Below are 23,131 nucleotides of genomic sequence, written 5' to 3' on the forward strand. Positions count from 1 at the left end.
TGTTGTGAGACCTGAGAAATGTCATACATTGTGTAACGTAACTATTTTGTCACATCCAGGGATAGTGATTCTTGATTAGGGTATTTTCCTTCTACACAGGGTGATTTCAGTCAACACAGTCACAACACTACTTTTTCATTTTCCTGATAATCATAATAATATAATGTGAAAAAAAACTACACTTACCAACAGTGTTTGTTGTACCAACGTCTAAGAGACAACAGATTAAATATTTTCTTTTTCAGATTTTGGAATTGGTTAGGTGCACTTTCTGTGTTTATGGGTGATTATGAATGTTGATATAGAGGTTTGGCTCTCTGAGTTCAAGGGTTTATGTGTGTGTCTTCAGGTCCGTGTACAGAATTACGGCCTCTTGAGGAGAATTTTCTAGCATTAAGTGGGGAAAACAGAGTCATGGGTCAATAATTGCAACAATATCACAATCAGCAATGTGTTTGTTGATACACATGGATATATTTTGTTAAAAAAGAGAAATAAACATCATATTGTATTTTTGCCCTTGTACGAAACAGGATGAGCCACTGGGGATGTCCTCTAGACATGTAAAGAGGGTTAAAGACTTAAGGACAGAGGAAGAAATCTGTTGGGACGTGGAACTGATTTGAGGATTTTAAAGTTTTTAGAGAAGAGGACATTGTAGGCAGTTGAATGTTTTCAAAATGGAGAGAAAAGAAAGGGGGAGAAAGGAGGAGCAGAAGAGATGAGAAGATGAAGGATTAGTAAATAGTTGATGTAAGATGATGGGAAAAAGATGTTAAAGGACAGTTTTGTGGGACTGCAGGGAGGAGAAATAAGAAAATGGGGAGGATGGGTTAAGATTCATAGACAAAAAATAGGAAACATTTATCAGATGATGAGGAATTATCTCACTGAAGAGTTTCTGTATGGCTTCACTTTTATCATTGACATTGTTGTCCATATGTACGTAAAGGCACCTGCGTATTAAATGGCCTCCTTGAGATCATTTGTTGTTTTAGTGAGGCCCTGTATAGTATGAATGAGTAGCTCATGTCCTGTCCTCAGGCTGCCCTCCACACACTGAAACAACTTAGTAGCACAGTAGGTAGGTAGTCTATGAAATCCAGAGATACACTGGAAAATATTTCTCTCCATCGTTACTCCCATCACTCACTAGGAAATGCCTTGATGTAAGCACATGCACACACAAGGCTCACTCACACTTTGCAAGTAGCACTAGTATGGGAATCTGGGTTCCACCTACTAGTTTAGATTTAAACATGTCTAATAGCTGCATATGGTTTGGACCTTTTCTGACATATTTTCCCTGCAAACATAGACTGTAGAGTGGTTAGCTGGCTGCATAGGGAAACATAAGACCTTCATTCAGAGTGGTATGTGAGTGTGTTTCCCTTTGTTCTCTGCTCCCAATAAGAGCCTGCTAGCTGCTTGTTTGATCCTAAGTCCCCCTTTTCTGCCCTACCTGCCTCATAAAGTAGATTTAGATGTCAAAAGGATGTTGTTTTCCTTTCTGACAATCTGTAGATATTTCTCCAGAGAGCATTTCAGAAAAGCACCTTTTCCTTTAGCCTGGTCCAGTGTTTGGAAATAATGCACACATCTCAAAGTCTTGTTGAAACATTAAGAAAATGATACTTTTTGTTGTAAATTTATTGGACTGTGTTTGGCACATGGCTGTTGACATCAAAGCGGGTGAATATGTTGTTACACAAGGGTTACGGGGAGCTCGACCCAATCCCAGTTGCATAGGGCAACTGGGATTGGGAAACAACTATTCACCCTCAAATTCACACCGACTGAGTGTCCAATTTACCTAATCTGCATGCTTTTGGAATGTGTGAGGAAGCTGGAGTATCCAGAGAAAACCCAATTCTGATAGGATAACCTCTACGTAATCTCAGTTTTTTCATCCATGTTTCACCTGACATTTCTGACACTTGGACAGGTTAGAACAACTTTTCACATTTTCTAACAGTTGTATATTTGTTTCACTGTCAGTCTCTTTCCTGTAGATGATAATGGGACAGGTTGTATTGCACAGCTTGTCATTTCAGACTTAAAGTGACTCGTATTTGACCCTCTCTGTCTAAGCGGGAGGTATGGCTACCTTGCTTCTCCTGACCTGTGTCTAGCTACACTCAAAATCTAATAAACACGACCTGACAAGTTACCTTCAGAAGAATGACGATGAGCAAGTTTGGCAGAGAAGCAGAGACAGTGCGTTTGGAGAAACACAAGTGAGAAAGAGAGAGAACTGAGTGACAGCCACCACTGGTAAGATAGTAATGAACAGATATCTTAACTATTGCACTGATGTTTACTGAGCTGTATGACTCTTAATTTCAACTTTTTTTCTGTGTATTTGCACACTGGGATTCCCATGTCGAACTCACACCACAAGTGTATTACAGAGTACATCTGATACACAGTTTGTGTGACAGACACACAGTGAGACGCACAGTTCCTGTCTGTTGAAACCTGAACCCAAGAGTCACACACTGGGTCACTGGAGCAGCCAAAAGATGAACTCCACCAGGTGGTAACATTTAATTTGACTGTACTGATGTTTTTTTTGGGTCTAGTTCTAAGTTCTGATGAAGCTGCAATAACAGCCCTTTCCATGATGTTCTGTTATTCAAGCAGACACCGAGCAGAGAGCTACAAGCTTTTGAAGTTTTAAGGAAATATGAAAGAACATAGGAAGTCTGAGACCTTAATGAGTGCGCAGGACGGAGAAGTCAGAGAGTGATCTGAAAGAAAGTGCTGTCTTCATTTGCTATGTCCCTCTTCAGTAGTTGTTGGCAGATTCTTAGTTCAGCTTTTCCATTACAGTATAAAAGGTAGCTTCAGATTTGTGTCACTCTGGACTTAATTAAGGGGGAATTGTGATTGACAGAAGAGAAGAGTGGCTTGGAGCTGGGGAGTGCAGAAGGTGATGTCATTTGCACACACTTTGCATCACTCTCTGGCCCCCCTCCCTTGTCTCTCTTTCTCTCTCACACACACTATTTTGAGTGCCAGGTGATCATGGTGAATTTGGATAGAGATGCACTGGGCGTCTGTGATGACCCAGCTCCTCTGCAGCTCATGTTTCCTTCAGTCACACCACTGAGACTTCTGATTCTCCCAGTGACAGCAAGGGGCCTTTGTCAGGGGAAGGGCGGTGCCTTGACATCTTCGCCCTGCCAGCCTTGTCTTTTGCTGGGCATTTTTGCTAACGTGTCTTTGGAATTGCAGGCAAGTGTTCACTCTTCACACAGTAAGCTTAGGTCCACTTGATTACCGCCAGTACATCTTTGTTTGGTTGAGAGGCAGATTCTTACAGTAGGCACCAGACACTGAGAAAAGGTTTCTTTAATCACCTACATAACTACATTCTAAATCACACTGTAGTATTGCAGTTAAAGTACAAAGTAAGACAGTTTACCAAATTATTTTTTAGTCATCTATGGATGCAGTCACAACATTTTTGCCTCCAACTACTATCCAAATTGTGCATATAAATATCTGTATATGATTTTGGGTTAAATAATGAAGACTAAAGAAGAGTGCTAGGGGAATAATAATTCACTGAAATAACTAAATCAATAAATAAACACTCCCTTCTACAGTAGGAATGTAAATATACATTATCATGAACTAACTGAGCAGTCATTTGTTTACCAAAAAGGCACATTTCCCAGAAATGTTCTTTCTCGTGAATTAAAGTGCAGCTGAGATGCATCAGGCTGCACTTATCGCTAATGAAAGGCAGTGTATGGGGTCACCAGCTTCACTGGGACTCTACAGAGACCCTCAGTTGGCCTGGCTGTTAAACGCGTTATCCAAGATAAAATCTGCCTGCAGAAAAGCAGGGAGAGGAAGGTGCCTTTAGTGTTAACAGTGCAACCTGCACCGATCACCCTAAAACCAAACCTCATGAGTGCGCTAGGACACATGAACACACATGCACTCACACCCTATTATATCGCTTATGCAGAACGACCACCTGATGGCTCAGGCCAAGGCTGGGTCTCGCCCGCAAACCAACAGCAGTCCAGTGTGGCTTGTTGCACTGCAGGCCATAATTTAGCCCCACACCAGCTTTTATGTGGCATGTTTAGCAGCCTCTGTTCCACACTTGGCTTTTTCTGAGGGGATAATTTCCTAAAGCATGTGGCATTACAGGTGCATGTTATGTAGCCACGAAAACCCGACTTGCCTCGTGAATGTGTCTGAAAAGAAAATAATGTTGGTTTTCCCTTGATATCTAATTATTGGCCTCACTCTAACTCTGTTACATTGTCAATGGTTAGTTCAGTCTTTAGCACCACCTATAGGATTTTCTAATGTGAATTTTGGAAGTCCATTACCATGTCTGGACCAGTAGTCTAGACTTTTGTGATTTATGAATGCTGCTTTAGGCATCCGAGGCATGAGGCTTCTGGTGTGATTGTAATGCCTCATTACTCCTGTTCATAGTTACTCATAGCAAGCTGCTCCTGGTCTATGTCTCCAAGCACAGCCAAGATCAGGAGGACAAATACTTTCTGTGTCCTTCAGTAGTGAGCCATGGAGGTCTAAGTCAAATTTACATGAAAAGCATGTCCATGTCCAGCATTCACTGGAGAGAGCATTGACTGAGACTGTTCCATTTATTTACTAGCCATTTTGGCAGGCAGTGTCATCAGCAAGTTGAACTGGCATAATGATTTTGGCTTATGGGAAGTGATTTGGAAGAGGCTGTTGGATGGAAACGTCAGTTTTGGTGTACATTTACATTGTGAGTGATGTTGCCCGCTTGCTTTGCATGCATCAGTTGATATGCCCATCAACCAAACTTAAATTTGTGGTGACTGTATAATGAAGTAATCATTTGCATTTCTCAGTCTATATCTGCCAGCTATGTGTAGCAGGGTTAAGGAAAGATGTTATAGTGAAAGATAACTGAATGGCCTGAAATCAGTTTGTGGTTACTATGGTCATGCTCAGCTGTGAGTTTGGGTTCAGAGGCCATAAAAGCAGTGGAGTATTTATTTTGTTGAACAAGGCATCGCATGACCAAGGTGTTTCGCTCTACTTAAAGAAACAAGGTATGTTTAGAGAATGAGAAAGTTAAGCTTAATGGATAGCCACACGCTGCAACAAGTGGGATTTATGTATTAACAGGTGTATATTAAAACTCTGGAATGGCATGATGTAATATTGTTCCACCTTTCACTCTGAGGCACAGGAGTGCAAAGGACTGAGAGCTGCAAGGTAAAACATCATCATTTTTGTGGTGCAGTATTTTGGCCAACTTTGTGGTAAAGATTTTTTTTCCCCTCTACATCTGGTGTCAGACATTTTTATTTGCTTTTATGGCTGACGGCGATCAATGGTCATATTGAAGAGCCTTATTATAAGAACATTGCATCAGCAAATGCAACACTCATACTTTCAGTGATTGACATCTCTATTTTAATGGAAACTTCCATGTCTTTTTTTTTTTCTTTTTTACCTTTTAACTGCTCTGTGCTACAGAAATCACAGTCACTCTGCTGCAAAAACTGTGTACTTGCCCTTATGATTACAACTGTCATTTGGTAGCTTAAATCAACATGGGTTTTAACTCACCCCTAAAGTGTATATTATAGGCTGTAATGTTTTCAAGAGGCAATATTTCTGCAGCCCAAGAATATCTTTTGAATTTTAACTGTGCCATAAGTTTTACTTGGATGGATTGGCCAAAGTCGAGGTGGAGTCACAAGCAGCTGTAGATGTTTTCAGTTGATTGAAAGACTGAATTAGTCATCTGAGGCACTGAAGCTTCAGAGATGGAAAACAGTGGGAAAAAGGGAAGGATTGATGGATTATCAGCTCTGAGTGGATTATCATCTACTGTGGTGTGCATTCCACTCTCCTCTCGTCTCCACCGGGCCTCGGCGCTTCCCAGAAGCACGATCATTCAATTTTTAACGCTTGGGGAAAAACCTGTGGTTTGTAATGAGGTACAGGAAACACTGTTGTCACCATGATTAAAAAAGTTTTATTCAACCAGGGAACTTGGAAGACCAAGAACGAATTACAGTCTTGAGTTCTAACGCTCAGTGACCATCTGCAGCTAAGGTCTGAGAGTATAAATGTGACATTGGGTCTGTAGTCTCTGGACAGAGATCTCCTATCTCTGTTTATCCTTATAAGGAACCGTGTAGTCTCCACAGCTGGACATGTTGGACAGAGGCAGGAAGCTGCATACACATACAGACACACCATCATACACACACACACACATTATAGACCCCTTGATGTGTTTTCCTTTAAGACCTGATGAACCACGTCATTGCCATTTTCTCGCCTTCCAGGCTGCAGCTGTCTGCACAACTTGATTAAAACATTTCTTTTAGTAATCCCTGTGTAATGAAGCCCTCTCCTGAGAATGGTATGTGTGTATGTGTGTGTGTGTGTGTGTGTGTGTGTGTGTGTGTGTGTGTGTGTGTGTGTGTGTGTGTGTGTGTGTGTGTGTGTGTGTGTGTGTGTGTGTGTGTGTGTGTGTGTGTGTGTGTGTGTGTGTGTGTGTGTGTGTGTGTGTGTGTGTGTGTGTGTGTGTGTGTGTGTGTGAGAGAGATTGTGCACAAGTATGTTTAGGTTCAGAGTTGCTCCAGATGGGAAGAAGAGGAGTACTCTGTGCGTGCGTGCGTGCGTGCGTGCGTGCGTGCGTGCGTGCGTGCCTGTGTGCCTGTTTGCATGCACGTGTGGGTGTGTGTGTGTGTGTGTGTGTGTGTGAGTGTGTGAAAGAGATCGAGTATGTGTGAAGTGTTTCTTTCTATGAAGAGTTCAGGATTGTGCAGAGCCGATGACTGAGAAATGCACACATGGAACACCTTTGACCCTGGGGAACCACAAACGTGTGAGCTGCGGCCAAATATCCAGTCCCTGCCACCCTCATACCCAGCTCCAGATCAGTGGTAGTAATGTTAGAGAATGGATGTCATTAAAGATTAGATTTGAGAGATAACATCAAATAACAAACATCAGAAGACACAATTACATGAAGAAAAATTCAGTTGGTAGATTGGATTGGAGAATAATGATTGAATCAGACAGTATATATTGCTCCAGTGGCTTCCATTTACAAATATTTTGTCTGTTTTGTCTGTGTGCTGAAAAAGGGTACTTTAGTATAACTTCAATTTTGGAAATTCCTTTTTATTGATATTTTTTTGTATTTAAATCAGATTTAAGATGTGGGGACAAGTCATAATGACAGGTGCAAGTTATTTATGGCCAGTCCTGAAAACGGCATACAATATGCTTTTAATATCCGCCTCAGCTGCAGCTTCAGTTAGTATATTTCGCATCAAGTATACGGATCACGTACAGCAATAAAACCCAGGATTTTGAAAGCAGGATCATTATAGCAGCTGTCAAAGACCAACATCATGAAGTGCTTCACATGTATGAAATAAAAACAAATTGCAGAAGAAAGACAATGCATACAGTTAAGTACAAACACCACAATGCACACAGTTGATAATTTCACAATTATGTTAATCACAGTAATGTGATCCATTTTTTTATTCTGGGTTTCTTGAAATCCTCATTTATTTCTTAATTTGCATGACAATGACAATTAGTTTGCTGACTAGACACAGAATTGAAAGATGTTGTCGAGCATTCTCTTTGGAGAGTTTGGATATTGAGGGATAAATGTGTTATCACTGCCAGTGAATTAAAGGATTACTCTGTACTGGACTCCTGGATGGGTGCACAGGTGGGAATATGTCATCTCATCTCTTATGGACCTTCCCCCCCCCCCCCCCCTCTTTTTGTTTTTGTTTAGATTTTTCTGTTCATGATTTTTTATTTTCTACTTCAATTCAACTGACATTCAGGTGGCAACTTTTCCAGTCGTCTGGTGTTAAGTTTTCGCATGATTTATAATGTTCATTTGGAGGATTTGCAAGAAATTGTAGTGAGTCTTTTGTAGTAAGATAAAAGAGGGGACTTGAGAGCAGCCCATAATTCACTCTGGTTATTTTCAAGAAGGGTCGGTGACCTTGGCTTGGAGAGATGGGAAATTCTGCAACACTTCAAATCAGGCTGCACCATAAGGAAAAAAAATACCTCAAGGTACAAGCTGTCAGTCTTTGCTTCCCTCCATTCTAAGAAAGTTTCCCTCCCAAGAAGCTCTGAAAAATTGGAAAACAATGGCAGTAAACGGTTTTGTTAATTTTTCAGTTGGGGAATGTTTGAATTGGTTACTTAAGCTTGGGTGTGACAGTAAATGATTTGTAGAAACTTGAGATAACTTATCAGTGGTCCCAAGACGGTGGCTATCTGTTGTATCTATTAGACAAATATGTCAGCCCTAATGAATTGCATTCATCTTGCTGTGGACTTTGCAAACAGACCCTGATAAGTTAAAGTCAAGAGAAAGTAGCACATTCTGAAGCACAAGTGTCTGACACGTTTGCTTTTGTACCTTCTACTATCTTGACTGTAATGTACATGATTTTATTAAAGTTTATTAGAGTTTATTAAAGTATCATGTCATATGGAGACAAAACCCACCTGCTTCAGTACATGGGGTTTTTGTGTTTGTTCCCCCCCTCCTCCTATTTTGTTCATCTATCGACCAGACGTCTTGTTCCTCATCTCCTGCTGATTCCACTGTGCTCACACTTGTTTCACTCCATGTTGAAAAGAGTAAGGGAACTGATTTTTGGTTCATTCACAGCATGATGCAGATCTTAATAAATAAATAAAAAAGATTCTCACCACTTTTAGTCCGACAGATTAGGCTGTCAGAGGATCTGAATGCATGACTGGGCCTCTACTTGTATGCACACATCCCTATAAGTCTTCTTTAATTAGACTACATTTATTTTTGTCTGTGGAAGTACAATGCAACAACCTACCATTTCTGCTATCCTTGTGTTTATTCTGGAGCTTTCCCAAATGGCTTTTTTATTCAAACTCCTTATGGGAAGTATTATTTTACCTACAGAATAACATATGACTTGTAAAGTTGCAGTATTTTTTCTTCTTCGACAGTTTTCCCTCATTTAATGTATATTTCTGCATGGTTTGGTTTTCTCTTGTTTTCTTTTTCTCTGTCAATTTTGCCCAGTTTTGTAGAACGTATATCATGTCACTATTGTACAGTAGATGTATCTAGTGTGGTTTTAAAACACACACAGAATTGGCAGGTAGTGTTATTATCGTTTCAGTTGCAGGTTGTAAGATCAGCCAACACCTTGTCAGCCCTGTCCTCATTACTGCTGTTGATCGGGGTCCGATTGATCAAGCGGCTGCTGCTTTGTTTGCATGGGTTAACAGGTGTGTATTCAGATATGCTTGTGTATATTTGAAAACCTAGAAAAATAATATATTAGTTTTAATATTTTGTGTTTGGGTGTATCCATGTTCCTCTGTGTGTGTTGTAGCCTTTGTTAAGCAGCAATCATAGCAATAGAGATGGAGCCACAAGCAACTTTTTCGAAGTAGTCCTGGTCTGACCACAGTCAGACCAGACAAGATTATAATGGCCTAATATCAGCCTTTAATGACATGAGCAGTTTATGTTTCAGATATGTGCTTATCCAGAGCCTTTTTTAAAGGGAAAGTTAGATATAATTTGAACTTCTCACAAGTTCAAGTTGAAGGTTGTGAGCTATGTTTGGAAGTAATGCAAACATATGTATGTGGGTGCTTTGTGAAGTCCATTGACTTATAGATTTCACACATTTATTTTAATTAAAAAAATGTTTTTGCTGTCCCTGCTAAATGTCCACATTTGAGTGTGTACACAGAGGAAACAGGCTAGAAAAAGAGGTCCACAGCTGGTACGGCAGTCATGACTCTGACTCATGCCCTCTGCTCAACACTGTTCACTGTTTTGCCTGGTTTTTGACAGGGACACTGGACACAGAAACACTTTTGTGCCAGCCTGCCAGCCATTTACCTAGCAAAGCAGTCACAAAGTTAGGCCAACTGGCCGGTCCCAGCACTGGTGTAGTTCTTCGTCACTCAGTCACTGCACCAACATGGGACAGGTCAGGAAATGAGGCCTAATGTTGTTGAAATACACCAGAGGAAAGCATATTTCATCCACTGAAAGTGAAACACTTAATTTTTCATAACTCTTGACTAATTTTGATTTCCTTTTAACATACTCCTGGTGGCCTCTGTGTTTTAATAAAAAAAAGGGTTATTGACTTAAATGACTACTGTGAAGTCACAGGCTGCCTTTTCAGTGAGGTACTGAAGTTCAAGCCAAGGACCTGATTTCTTAAATTATGAGTCAGGATTCAAAATGGGTTGTGGGCTCAATTCTGGTGGGTCTCCACTTTATAAGAGTAGAAGTATTCTTTAATGAGTTTAGCTGTGTAGCTTACAGGTTCTGTTTCTAATATGGATTCTACTCTGTAGTAGTATATTGCATTTTGTTGCCCCATGCATGTATACATTTTTCAGTGTCTAAGTCATAGTGGTGTTGTAATGTGTTAAAGCTGCAGGTGTTGTCCTGGGATATTTACTACTTGAACACACTTATTTTCTTCAAAGTCCATGGTAACAAAGAAAGAGATGCCTGCCAGGAAGATGTTTACCATGGTGCAACAACAAACACTGACTGTGCCATGTACTTAATAAAATCCAATGAATGTCTGGCTGTCCTCACATCCAGCATTCCCAAAACAGCCTAATGAGTGTTTCTGCTTCTCATTTAGCCTCGAGATTCAAGTTGCTGTTCGCAAGGAATTGGGCATAATATAATAAAAACAGGTGCATAATTAAAGTTTTAGACGACCACATGCACATGACAGCTCCCCTGAAACGCTATAAACACTCGAATAAGCCAACAAACTTTCATCCCTTGCCAGTCCTGCTATTGATGTGGCTTTGCAGGCACATTTGCTCTGCATGTGGGGACAGTGTTGTTGCTGAGCCCCTTCACTTTCTTTAGTTCAACAGTGAAATGTTTATACACACATATACACACACACACACACACACACGCACACACACTCACACACTCACACACTAATACAGGCATGCAGACAATTGAACACAGAAGAACACACATGAAAAACGGCTTGATTGATGTCTTGCTGTATAGCATGCAACAGTAGTAATTTTTAATAGGAGAGAAGCATGATATGGCATGGTTCACTGTGGTGCCAAATGCACCACATGTTGCCAGGGAATTCCAAATGTGTGCTATCAAGGTAAACTCATTCACCCTTTCAGGTTTGGAGTTTCTTTTTCTAACTTGAATCCTTTGATTTCCCCAAACACTGACATCCCTACCAAATCACTTTCTGTCGTTTAACAATCCCCTTCTCAGACAGCGAGCAGAACTATGGACCTGCCTGTGAGCAGCTAGCAGCTCATATCACCCCACTGAACCACCCAGGAACAGAAGAAAGGGAAAGATAAAGAGACATGGGGTGAAGAATGAAGCTGAGGAACTAAACGATTGCAGAGCTGCAGAAAAGAGGGAAATAACCTGTGATGTATCCCATACTCTGAACTGGGACTGGACTAAAATTTATGTGTGATTAAATTAACTGTGATGGTCATTCCTGACGCACTGCAGCCATCACTGGGCTTAGTCACGGTTCTATTTATTCAAAAGTAGCACTCCGAGGGCAGTGTCTCTTTGCTGCGATTACAGTATGTAGAGGATAAAATACACGTGTCAGCTACTGCAAAAACTGATCACAACACAGAAAAATACACATGTGGAACTGACACTTGTTTAGCTCAGGATCTTTTGTTTTGTGTTTTTAATACAAACACAGCCTGAGGGACAGACAAGTGGAGAAAGAAAAGTTCTTCATCACACTCAACACTGTGTACTATATAATGCCTTTGTTGTTGATTGTATATATATTGGGGAATCCCGTCTTCAGCTTGGGGTGATGTCATGGAGGGGATTTTAAGAACTGAGGAGCCGTGATTTCACAGTCTAGATAGAAACAGAGCTCCAAGACCTAATTCAGGGAGTTGAAAGACACTGTGTGTAAGTGTGTGCGTGCGTGTGTGTGTGTATCAGAGATTTTAAAGAACTGTGTTTGGATATGTTTGGAGTGTTTCGAGCAGGTAGTCAGGCAAACAGTAGAAAGTAGGAATGTAAGAGCAAATGCAATTAAGTATGCCTGTATGTTTGTGTATGTGTGTTAGATGATAGATGGGAACATGCTCCACTGAGGTTCTGATGGACAGGGGCCTGGAGGATTCCATTTGACTGTACTGTTACCTCATCCCCCTAAACACTCAACTCATCAGCTTGTCACACACACACACGTGCACATACTCACACAAACTGTCTCGGAGACAGATGATATGTGAAATACGTAAAGATTCTTTTTAGGGTCGGGTTTCTGGGCTGTACGCATCTTCACATAAATCATCATCACCGTTTAGACGGAGGGGTGGGGGGATAGAGGGGTTGGTGGCAAAGAGGCAATCTACGGCTACCTGCCAAGTAACTAAGGAAAGCCTGGCTCGCACTTACTGCTTCTCTATTTTTCTGTTGGAATGTAGTCCTACCTATTTGGCCCTTAATGCTATCGAGGATCTGTTTTATACTGCAATGTGATATTGATGGATTTGTGGAACTTGTGAAACATTTGTTTCCACTGGTGTCTGGTATACTCAGTGTACATTAGGGCTCAAGTACAACTCTCCATTCTTTTGTTAAGTAATATTGTACCCTGTCTCTGTATGTCCCTCCTTTACACTGTCCTTTATCTAACTACTTCTTTCTTCACCTGTTTTCCTTCTATTATAGGAGCAAAAGATCTTCGGTCCCCACCACAGAGTGTATATTTGAGCTCCCTCACTTCACTGTCCAGGCCACAAGGGCCCAGACGCTTTTGCTCCAAGTGATCTGTCAGAGCTGGACCCACAGCACGATCAGTGGAACCCCACCGACACTCAGCGAAAGCCTTCTCAATGAGGTGTACAGAGCACCAGGTAAATGACACACTATGTATACATACACCACATAGAGTCAAGTGAGCTCGCCCTGTCTTTGACAGCAAATCCCTTGTACACCATAATCAATTTTCTTTACCTGACCTAGTTAATAATCTGCTGATCTCCGAGTAGCTACAGCAGACAAATCATAGCTGAATGTTTGTCTAACAACTAACTCAAACAATAGTGAGACAGAGTGTTTCTCCATATCTTTACAGCATTTTAATATTGTGTGATTAATGTGTACGTTTGTGTGTGTATGTGATGGTGAAATGACCCCTGCCCTTTCCAGTGGCACCATGCTGTTTGGCTGTGCATTGGATTTCCTTCTAACAGACAAGTGATTATCGTACATAAGCTACATTCACATGTGCAAAATTTCTTTATTCCAAAAAGAAAAAGTTTAATTTCCGCAGCAAACAAGCGCTGCACGTGTCTTCTCGTCCCCTCGCTGTCCACAATCCGTCTCTTTTTCCTCCTCTTTCGCATGTGTCTGTGACGTTTGTGTCTGTTCATTATTCTTTTTTTCACAACATTTTAATATGTCAGACACTCATGTCACTCAGGTCATGATCGGATCGACTGTTTATATGAACACCGATCCGAATGACGATCGGCGCATGTACCATTTCTCTCTTCTCTCTTTGTTTTCCAAATGGGCTGTATCGGATCAGAGTTTTCAGATTGACATGTTTACATGACATATTTTTATTCAGATTACTTGTATCCATGTAAACATAGAGGACAGGAGAGAAAATGTTCGGGTTCATCACGGGCGAGCACAGGCTGTTATTCCAGTGCATGTGTTTGTAATTGCTTAGCATTGCAATAGGCCCTTTGTGTTTTTCAGTTGTTTTCATAATGCAGTCGTTATTGGAGGGAGGGTAGCTATTATAATTCTTCAATGACAAACCAGTCACTTGGCAAAAAAGAAAATACCCACACAGAAGATAAATGTGTGTGAATGTACGGTTTCTTCTGTTTTTAAACACGAATAGTCTCAAACCAGATCGCTTTACTCGTCTGATCTCTTTTGGACTATTGTAGTAGATACAAATAATAGTTTTAGATGATTTATTAAATCCAAACTTTTCTCATAAAATACATTTACTGCACTTTGTTTGTTCAGTTGTGTATGAAGTGAAGCTTGTTTCTTAGTAGCAGTAAATTGTCAAGAGAGATATATGGATCTGGCAAGAGTTTAAAGTAATCCACTTCTTAAAAGCTTCAGTTTCTTTCTTGGGGCTCAGCACATCATGTACCAGTGTACAAGTGTCCATCCCCAAAACAATTCAACTTGATAGTGTGCCAACAGCTCACCGGTGCTATACCAGGGGTGAAAGCACAACTAGAAAGCTCAAGTTCTCCAAATATATACAGATATTAATGTGAAATATTTTGGCATTAAGATTAACTTGTCTTGTGCTCAGTGTGGGGTATTTGACCTGCAGCCAAGGGTAAATTAACTTAGTTTTATGCTCCATGTCACTTAGGATGCTTTAATGGTCAAATAATAAATTATGCCCTCTTGTTAAAGAAAAGGGGGAGCCCAAATGTAATAAAACAGTAGCGTTTCTCATGACGGTAGCATCTGGACAGTCCTCTGGAGGGCCTGGGATTTTCCAACTCATTAGGATCACGTTGTTTGGTATGCCGTCAGCATTCTCCTTTGGCCAAGCCAGTTGAGCTACCTTTTTCACTGTTGTATGGCTGCCAAAATTTATGAAACTGTTCTCCCGTGGAGTGAAGTCAAATATTCCTCTCTCCTCACTCAGCCTCTCTCTTGGAATAGGGCTTGACTACGAGTAACGTAGAGAAACATTTGCACATCTGGTTCATGTGCTGGCAGATTAGAAAAAGTGGGGGAAAGAGTTTTAGTTTTGAAGGCAAGAGACTTATAGGGAATAGGTGCTGTGTTGTGTAAGTATATAATGTTAAGTTGGAAAAAATGCAGGAATAATTGCAGTGATATCATCAAAGAGGTCACGCATTGTAACGGTTTTTGAAACTGTGACACACGTAGGCCTTAAGTTAGATGTCCCACTCATTCTGTGCCATCTGTGTGACAACTTAATTGTGGGAGAAGAATGGAAAAAGAGGGGATTCGAGAGGAAAAAATGTAAAATGTGAATTGTTGTGTGAACTATATTTGCTGTGGCATATCTGCCCCACACTCGGTGCAACCTTGCTGAATAGTTTTGGTTCCTGTGGGTCCTGTGGTTGTGTTCACACTGTAACGTCATAGTGGGACATTGCTGGCTGTTCTCTGCTGGCTACCTGCCCTCCCACTCCTCTGCTCTGATTTGTTGCAAGTTGCTTCTTTAACCTTAAGATTTTCATCAAACATCTTAAACATAATTCCTTACTGTATGCAGTGCTGTTTATTATTATTATTATTATCATCATCATCATTATTATTATTATTATTATTATTATTACTATCATCATTATTATCATTATTATTATTATTATAATAATAATAATAATAATAATAATAATACTAATAATAATAATAATCCTTTTTTATATCCTATCTTATGACAAATAAAAAGGCAGGATTGTTAAGCTGCTGGCACTGTGCCACTTCTTTAAGTGTTGGCAGTCTAAGCAGTGTCTGCATTTGTCCTCTTGTTGTAACTGGCTGAAACTGTTTGTGGTAAAAGTGGTAGGTCTTTCATAAACCTCCCAAGAGTCAGAGTTGTGTTCACATCTAAAGTGGGTGTTTGTTCTTGTGTCTCCAGCCAGCAGTCATTGAGCCATTGCTAGGACATAGCTGACATACGCACACACGCACTGATCATGACAAACAAAAGCTGTTAGCTTTGAGCGTGTGCTTTTTTTCATTCCTCCAGGAATTCCTCCTCTCTTGGATCCCTTTGATGTCACACGGCCTTTCAATAGGAGAAGGTGTTTCATATTGGGTTGTAGTTGATAACGCAGATGTTGAGTGTCCTATGCATGGAAGACATTTAAAGACATTTAGAGACCCTCCCCCAAAATCGTCTATAATTCAGGAAGAAAATAAAGCTGCACTTTTAATTTCAAAGTACAGACAGACCGTAAAATGTTCTTCAAAATAATTGGTGGACTCAGATTAAAGCAATGTACTAGAGACATTAAATCATCACAGCTGACTGGAACGCAGCCGCTAGGATTTGTAAAACTTCAAGTTTGTGCTACTCACTGGCAGTTACATCAGCAGCCCAACAAGCAGCATATGCACTGTCGACTGGGTCTGGTCAGCAAGCTTAGAGGCAAATGAGTGAAATTTAGAAAACAAACCGTAAAATCCTATTTCCTTTGAAAAATCACATGTTGTCTGTCACCGTCTGTTGCATGACAGCTTGGTTTGTCAAACTTCTGTCTGCAGGATAGTGTTGATTTTGTTGTTTTCTGTGGTGACATATTATTCATGTCTTCTCCTTCTACATTCCAGAGAAGCCTACACCAGTGTTATATTTTATTGGAGAGCTCTGCAGAAAACAGTATATCAAATTTTATGTTTCTGGGTGTCTGGTAAAATGGAGAGGGGTTTACAGTGAGGTGTGTATTTTGCACACATTAGTGCATGGCATGCGTTCATACACCCCCATCGTCGGTCTCTGCCTCGCTGCAATCCCTTCTTCATTACTACTAATCTTTTGCTCATGTGCATTTATGTGTGACTAACATTATTTTACTTTCTCCATCTGTCACTCGTCTGCCTCTTTGCCCTTTTATCTATAATATTGTTTGAGTTTATTGTCTCATGTTATCCAAATCTTTTTGTAATCCATCCCCTCTTCTGCTTGTCAGTCCTGCCCATCTGATATAGTTTGTCTGTTTACACTGTTTACAAGGAAGATTTTGTGGTAGAGTAGGAATGGCTCGGTGCAACCTTGCTGAAGGGTTTAAACAAATTAGCTTGGAAATGCAGTTGTGAAAATGATGGTGTATCCCAGTGATTTTGAGTTTTGACCAAATGTAGTTCTGCAAATTTTCCTCACAGTATCTGCATGTTTTTTTCTTTATTTCAATCGTCATGTTTTCCCTGTTGATGATAGCTTTATTGGATTTTGATTCATGCATTTTTGTCCCCAATGGACATAAGTCTTTCACTTTCAACACATGTGTTTATAGCTCCGTATAGTGATGATTCACAGAGTGTACTTAATCTTGCAGATGGTACAACCTGGTTGGGGAATATGACCCAGTGATCCTTTGACGACATTTTGACTGTGTTTCATTTATACAGCTCCTATTCGAGTATTAATGACCACTCGAAATGCTCTACTCTTATCCTACAGTTTTGACCCGTTCACAGCCACATCCATACAGCACATCTTCACACAGTGCTATCACACATGGTTCGCTCCCATTCATATACTGCTGGCTCAGCTGTAAGGAGCAATTTAGAGTTAAGTGCCTTGCCCAGGGCCACATTGGCATGTAGACTAGAGGAGCTGGGATTGGACCGCAGATCTGAACACTGACCAGACATTCTCCTCTACCTGCTGAGCCACAGCCACTGTGTGGTTGTGAGAACAAGTTTGTTTACAACACACACATGTGTACTTCTGTTTTTACATATGGATTTTACTGTTTGCATGCATGCCTGAATGTGTTTGCCCTCTGCACTTTTCTGCACACTCATTGTCTGTCTGGAAGTGCAAGAGTTGGATGGTCCTCGCATTGATGACATGTACAGTGAATCCTTCAGATGACACAAAGAAAGATCTAGATGCTACAGACCAGATGTTTTATTATTAAAGACAAATAACTTTGCCTGTGTGAGGTTAAACCATTTCAATGTCTGTTTTAAAATCAAGTTTTACTTACTATACTTACTTATTTGTAATAATTATATTCTCCTTTTTTGTTTTTTAATAGAATTTCCTAAATAGAAAGTTGGTAGAACAAATCTAAATTCTTCCCTGCCAACTGGATGTTCTTAAGCCTGAATTAGGTCCTTATATTTTCTTCCCTGTTACAGTGTCTTGTGAAATGCTGTATTTAAAAAAAAAAAAAAAAAAAAGAAAATCAGCATAGATTTGGTAATTCCACCAACAGTAATGGATCTAGCTTTAATGCAGCTACCACAGCTGGTTTCCTGGCCACAGAGCTCTCTGGTGGTCCCAACCAGGTTTGAGGGGGGGAGGGGGGTCTGGGAGGAGTTGGTTGGAGGTGGTCACCAGACATGCTCTAGATGATTGCTGGCTGATATACGAGCTGTGACATAAAACTTAAAACATGACACATCTGGGGGAAAGAACAGAGTAAGGGAGAAGAGAAAGTGAATGATATAATGAGAAGAATGAAAAATGAAAAACTGAAGGAATATAAAGGGCCAGCGAAAGGAAACGGCATGAGGGAAATAAAGAAATAACGGTGCCCAGAAACAGAACTGACTTTTGGTTCTCCTTATTAAACCCAGCTTTGGCACGTAATTGAGTGTCAGGTTATAGACACACACACATACACACACTGAGGCATACCCCCCCTCAACAAATCCTATATGTTCTCCTGCACTCTCCGCATACGATCCCATTTAAGGCAAATGACGACAAGAATGTTTGGATACAGAGAGCTTATGCTCTCATTGCATAGTGACTAGAAGCATGTTAATAATAGAACAGGACGTATGCTCTCACTCATTATAGTATCATTATTAAAACAAGTCTTTTGTTTTTACAAGTTCCCCCTACACATACAGTGGGGATGGAGTGGTCAGGAGAAAAATAGAAAAAAGAGTGGAAAAAAGGCAGAGGACTTTTCAAGGTTACGTCAGGGAGACTTATTTATCCCTTTATTGACGCTGATATTTCCCCTTGCTTGAAACAAATGCAGTCTCTTAGAAGACCATGTCAACAACAGTTTTTACGCATTTTTGCACTGCATGAGAAAGGCTGCTCCTGTCATGGCTAGCAGTTCACATGCCTGTGATCTAACTGCCTTTAGGAGCATGGGTTTGACGCAAATCCCCCTGTGACGCTGTGGCATAATAAGTGTCTGTAATAGCTCTGTGTTATTGGAGGGGAAGAAAGTGTTAATTTTCATATCACTCTGTCACCTCCAAAAGCTGATGGCTGGTATTGTGTGCATTTAATTTTGTCTGGTTCTAGAACTTAACAGTCTGTCTTTTCTCTCTTCCCTGTTTGGTTGGCAGTTGCTGGTAAAAGTTGCCTTTCTGGAGATTCAGCAGGCGAGGTTGCACTTAGCTCAGTTTTCTCATGTTTTCCTGTGCACATTTTGACTGATGTGGTTTTCTTTCTCACAACCTTAATGTTTCCCCATTTATCAATCAAGACATGCTGGAGGAACATGCAGGTTTGCCCTGTCATTTAGTGGACCCTTACACTTAGCCCATCAAGAATTTCTCATTGTTCCACTATGAAAATGAAATGAGGAAGGACAAGAACCTTTTTTATGGTCTGTGGTTGTCACAAATGTCAGTAAAGCGATGGGAAGCTTAATGAAAACCCTGACATGTCTGTTTCTGCGTGGCCTGGCCCCTCACTGAAGTATCCATACTTCTTTGAAGAGGTAACTTATTGGTTTGGGAGAAATTTTTGCCTGTCTACTTGTCGGCTTCATGGATTGACATCAGAGCAGGAAGAAAGCAGGAGAGAAAGAAAAGAAAGAGGGCTTTTTTCATCCATACGCAACTGTATTTCTAACATTAAAAACACGTTGTGTCAGCATCAGAGAGCTGATAAATAAATCTTGGAAGGAATTTGAGACGGTTCTTGTCAATGAAAACTTCAATGAGCTTCAGACGGCCCTCACCCCACTCCTGGCAGATTGTGATGATGTTTTAAGTCAATCCAGACTCCGTCCTTCCTCTTTTCCTTTGTCTTCCTAAGGCTCTTTACTTCTTCTCTGTCCATTTCTGTTCCGAAGCTAGGGAGAGAAGCCAGAAAAGTCGATACAGAAGAGAAATTGTGCTGACCCTAGGTATTATTAAAGTTATTATATTGGATTACATGAATATTTATATGGTTAATGGGATGAGAGACACATGAGGTGCCTGCGTTCTGTTCCTTCATTTAAAAAAACAAAACAAAAAAAACATTGCACATGAACTTGCACTTAACACACACACTCCTCCCCTCATGGTAGTTACTTCAAACACTCATCGGGGGACATAAAGCTTGTCGGTTCTCTCCATGAATTTCCTTTCATCATTCCCCTTTTCTCACCGTCCGCCAGCTTCTGGGGAAAGATGATATTTGAAGGAGAGAGTACAAGAGAGTGTGCCAAGGATTTTCTCTCCCCTGTAGCCCACTTTTTTTTGTCATGGGAAATAAGATGTGATGTCAGGCATGTTGAAGAACATGGACGATCCCAGCACAGACTCTGGAAGCCTGTGTTTCACAAAAACATTTGATTTCTGCTCTCTGATTTGAATCATTAACGGTTTCTCAGAGGCATCTTTCCACTTACCATTAAATCCAATATACCATTGGCACAGTATAGTATATAAATGGTAGCTGAGATCATCATGATCATGCTTTTCAAAAACCTGGCTGGTGGTTGGTAGTCATAGGGCAGTTTACTTGGCTGGTACGCCTTGGGTTACGGTAAGGCTTCTGTCAATTTAATGATATGAAAAACCTCTGCAGCCATGGTGTATGAACACTTGAAGATGTGTCATCTTTAGATGGTAATAACGGATAAAAAAACCTAGGAAAAGTGTGTACAGTGCAAGGTACTGATGTATCAGGGCAAAGGTTTGTGGTGTAAGGCAGTGTCTCCCAAACGTTTTAAAGATAACTAAACCACTGAGACTCAATTCACATTAAACATTTTAACACAAGCAAATATTTTTTTAGCAGACTTATATTATTAAGAGTAGGTAAACCAGCAATTTCTAAGAGGTCTGATTGAAGGATTAAGCACAACTTAATTTTGCGTATGTGCCAGTTTCTTCCAGCCTGGAAAGGCTGGAAGAAATTATGCACATTTATTTTGTGACCAAACAATGGGTCTCAACCCAGTCTCTGAGAATGACTTGTGTAAGGCACTTGTGTATCACTGAGACATGAAACAAAGTTGAATGAAGATAGAGTGGGCTCTACAGCACCCAGCAGACTGTTTTGAATGCTACTAAAAGCTGAATCAATGACAGCCCCAAATAAATCTGTTTGTGTTTATGTCATGTGGTAGTGTCTGCAGAGCTGGCTCCCTGCTGTGAGTCAACTGTCCTATCTGAGCACAGTGACGAGTGCCAGCTAAGCGCATAGCTCCATGTCACATGGCCGTAAATATTCACTGTTACTCCCACTGAAGTGCCTCAGCAGAACCAAAACCCCAGTCACTTATTGGCTACCACCACACACAGACACATTCTGCCTCTATGATGCTGAGACCTAAATATTGATCTCAGCTGATTATTGATAAACAAGAATGCGCTGCTTGGTTTCCCTTCAATTCACTTCCATCGGGCAAGTGGAGAGAGGTTAGAAAGCCTGAGAAAAAGAGCAAGTGTGAGTTATAGAGACATAAAGATCTAGAGAGTCATAGAGAGGGAGAGCAGTAATCCAGTTACATTTTAGTGATGGAGGGGCTGGTTTAGCATCATTAGTTGTGGTCTGTAGTTTCAGGCATCTCTCTCATGGTGGAACCACAGTGGCATTCCATCCTGGCTGGTACTTCAAAGTCAGAATGCCCCTGTTTCTTATGCTAAACAGATTTGTCAGGGTAGCATTAGGCTGGGGATATGGGAGATTGAGAGGCAGGCCCTCTCATCCAGAACTGTGTTTTAATGGCCTATCTCACCACTGGCTAATTGTCTCCTTACAAGTAGCTCTATGTCACAGCACATGTTGATGCATGACTTTTTTGCACATCTGTCTCTCCCCTCTCCCTTTCCTCTCTCTCATCTTTCTCACTTGTTGCATACGTGACCCATCCCCCTCCACTGTCTTCCAAACCCCACTGCCTAGGCCCATTAGTGTTGGCCAAATTGCTTCCGCATGATGACTCCTTAATTGTGGTAATTCAGTGGCAGAGAGAACCACAGTTTGAATGTGCAGAGAACATGTGTCACTGTTTTAGTGGGCAGACAGAAAGACAGGCAGCACCTGGAGGGGATGATAATCATGAAAATTAGACCCCCAGCCTCTACTACCGCCAGTTCTTACACCCTATCACTGTCTTTACACCAAAACTATTATAGGCAGTGAGTACCACTTGCACACCCCACCATTCTAACCTCTGCCCAGTGTGCTGCAAACAGCTTGGTGGGGCTTTGACGTTGAGATTTAGCGCTCCCTCCCCGCCTATTTTTCTCTCTCGTGTTTCCCTTACTCCTCCAGCTGCAATGTGAGGGATTTTGTGTGAGAAATATGGAAGAATTTTGTTTTGATGGGGTTGCATGTTTGTGGTTATTCGGTGATGGAAGCCATCACTTCTCATATAAACTGCCCAGTCCCTGTTCCATTTATCTCAAAGCAGCTGTTCCTGCTACCTGAACGAAAGGAACATTTTCCTGCAATAAAGCATCGCAGCATTATGACACCACTTTATCTGCTTTCATTTATAGACCGTTTGCTGTTTGGTGAGTTGCTGAAAATAAGCACAATGGATCATTTTTCTATTAAAAATATCAGAAATAGTTATTTTTTTTAGTATGCTGTTCGAAGAATGAAGTTATGTTTGTATTAAGAGGAGATTTGGTGAACAGTGGTAAGTCTGGCTATAGGCTTGTTTGCCTGCTGCCAGAGCTGCTTTCTTCTCAGCTTTAACTGCAGGACAAACCACTCACCTTGTCTGTTTCCTGTCCCACTCTCTCTGCATGTGTCTGTATTTTTTCTGTGTGTCAGAACTGGGCAAGGTTCCAGCGGACCTCCTGCTCCTACTTACTGCTTCTACTTCAGCCCCTCCTGACTTGAGAGAGACAGTTATTGTTTCTACATCAGCACTTAATGGCTCAGCTGGCTGCTTTTGGTCTACCCAACATGTCAATGTCTACCTTTTTTTTTTTTTTTTTTATCAGCCCCATAGCTGCCGAGGGCGCATTGCCAGACTTTAAGCACTTAGGGTTCGCTTTCTTTCTCTTTCTGTCTTTGTCTGTCCATCTAACCATTAGGGTTTGGTGATAGTATACATCCTCTTGTCGTCCAATCATCATCACATGTAAAACTGATCCCCAATTCAGTAATATGTGCCAGGGATGGGTTTTCTGATGGGAACTCACTCATGTCTG

At 40.9% G+C, this 23,131-nt stretch overlaps 1 protein-coding gene across 4 annotated transcripts in view; it reads left to right on the forward strand.

Annotated features, from left to right (window-relative positions):
• The window catches only part of LOC131471017 (intermembrane lipid transfer protein VPS13B-like), a 309,917-nt gene that overhangs the window by 49,926 nt on the left and 236,860 nt on the right, over positions 1 to 23,131 (forward strand). For all 4 annotated transcript variants that reach the window (XM_058647216.1, XM_058647213.1, XM_058647215.1 and 1 more), the window contains exon 17: positions 12,758 to 12,942. In XM_058647216.1, the coding sequence (XP_058503199.1) occupies positions 12,758 to 12,942 (185 nt within the window). The remainder of the gene's footprint in view (positions 1 to 12,757; positions 12,943 to 23,131) is intronic.

Source organism: Solea solea, chromosome 13, assembly GCF_958295425.1.
Source record: "Solea solea chromosome 13, fSolSol10.1, whole genome shotgun sequence".
In the NCBI taxonomy this organism is placed as follows: domain Eukaryota; kingdom Metazoa; phylum Chordata; class Actinopteri; order Pleuronectiformes; family Soleidae; genus Solea; species Solea solea.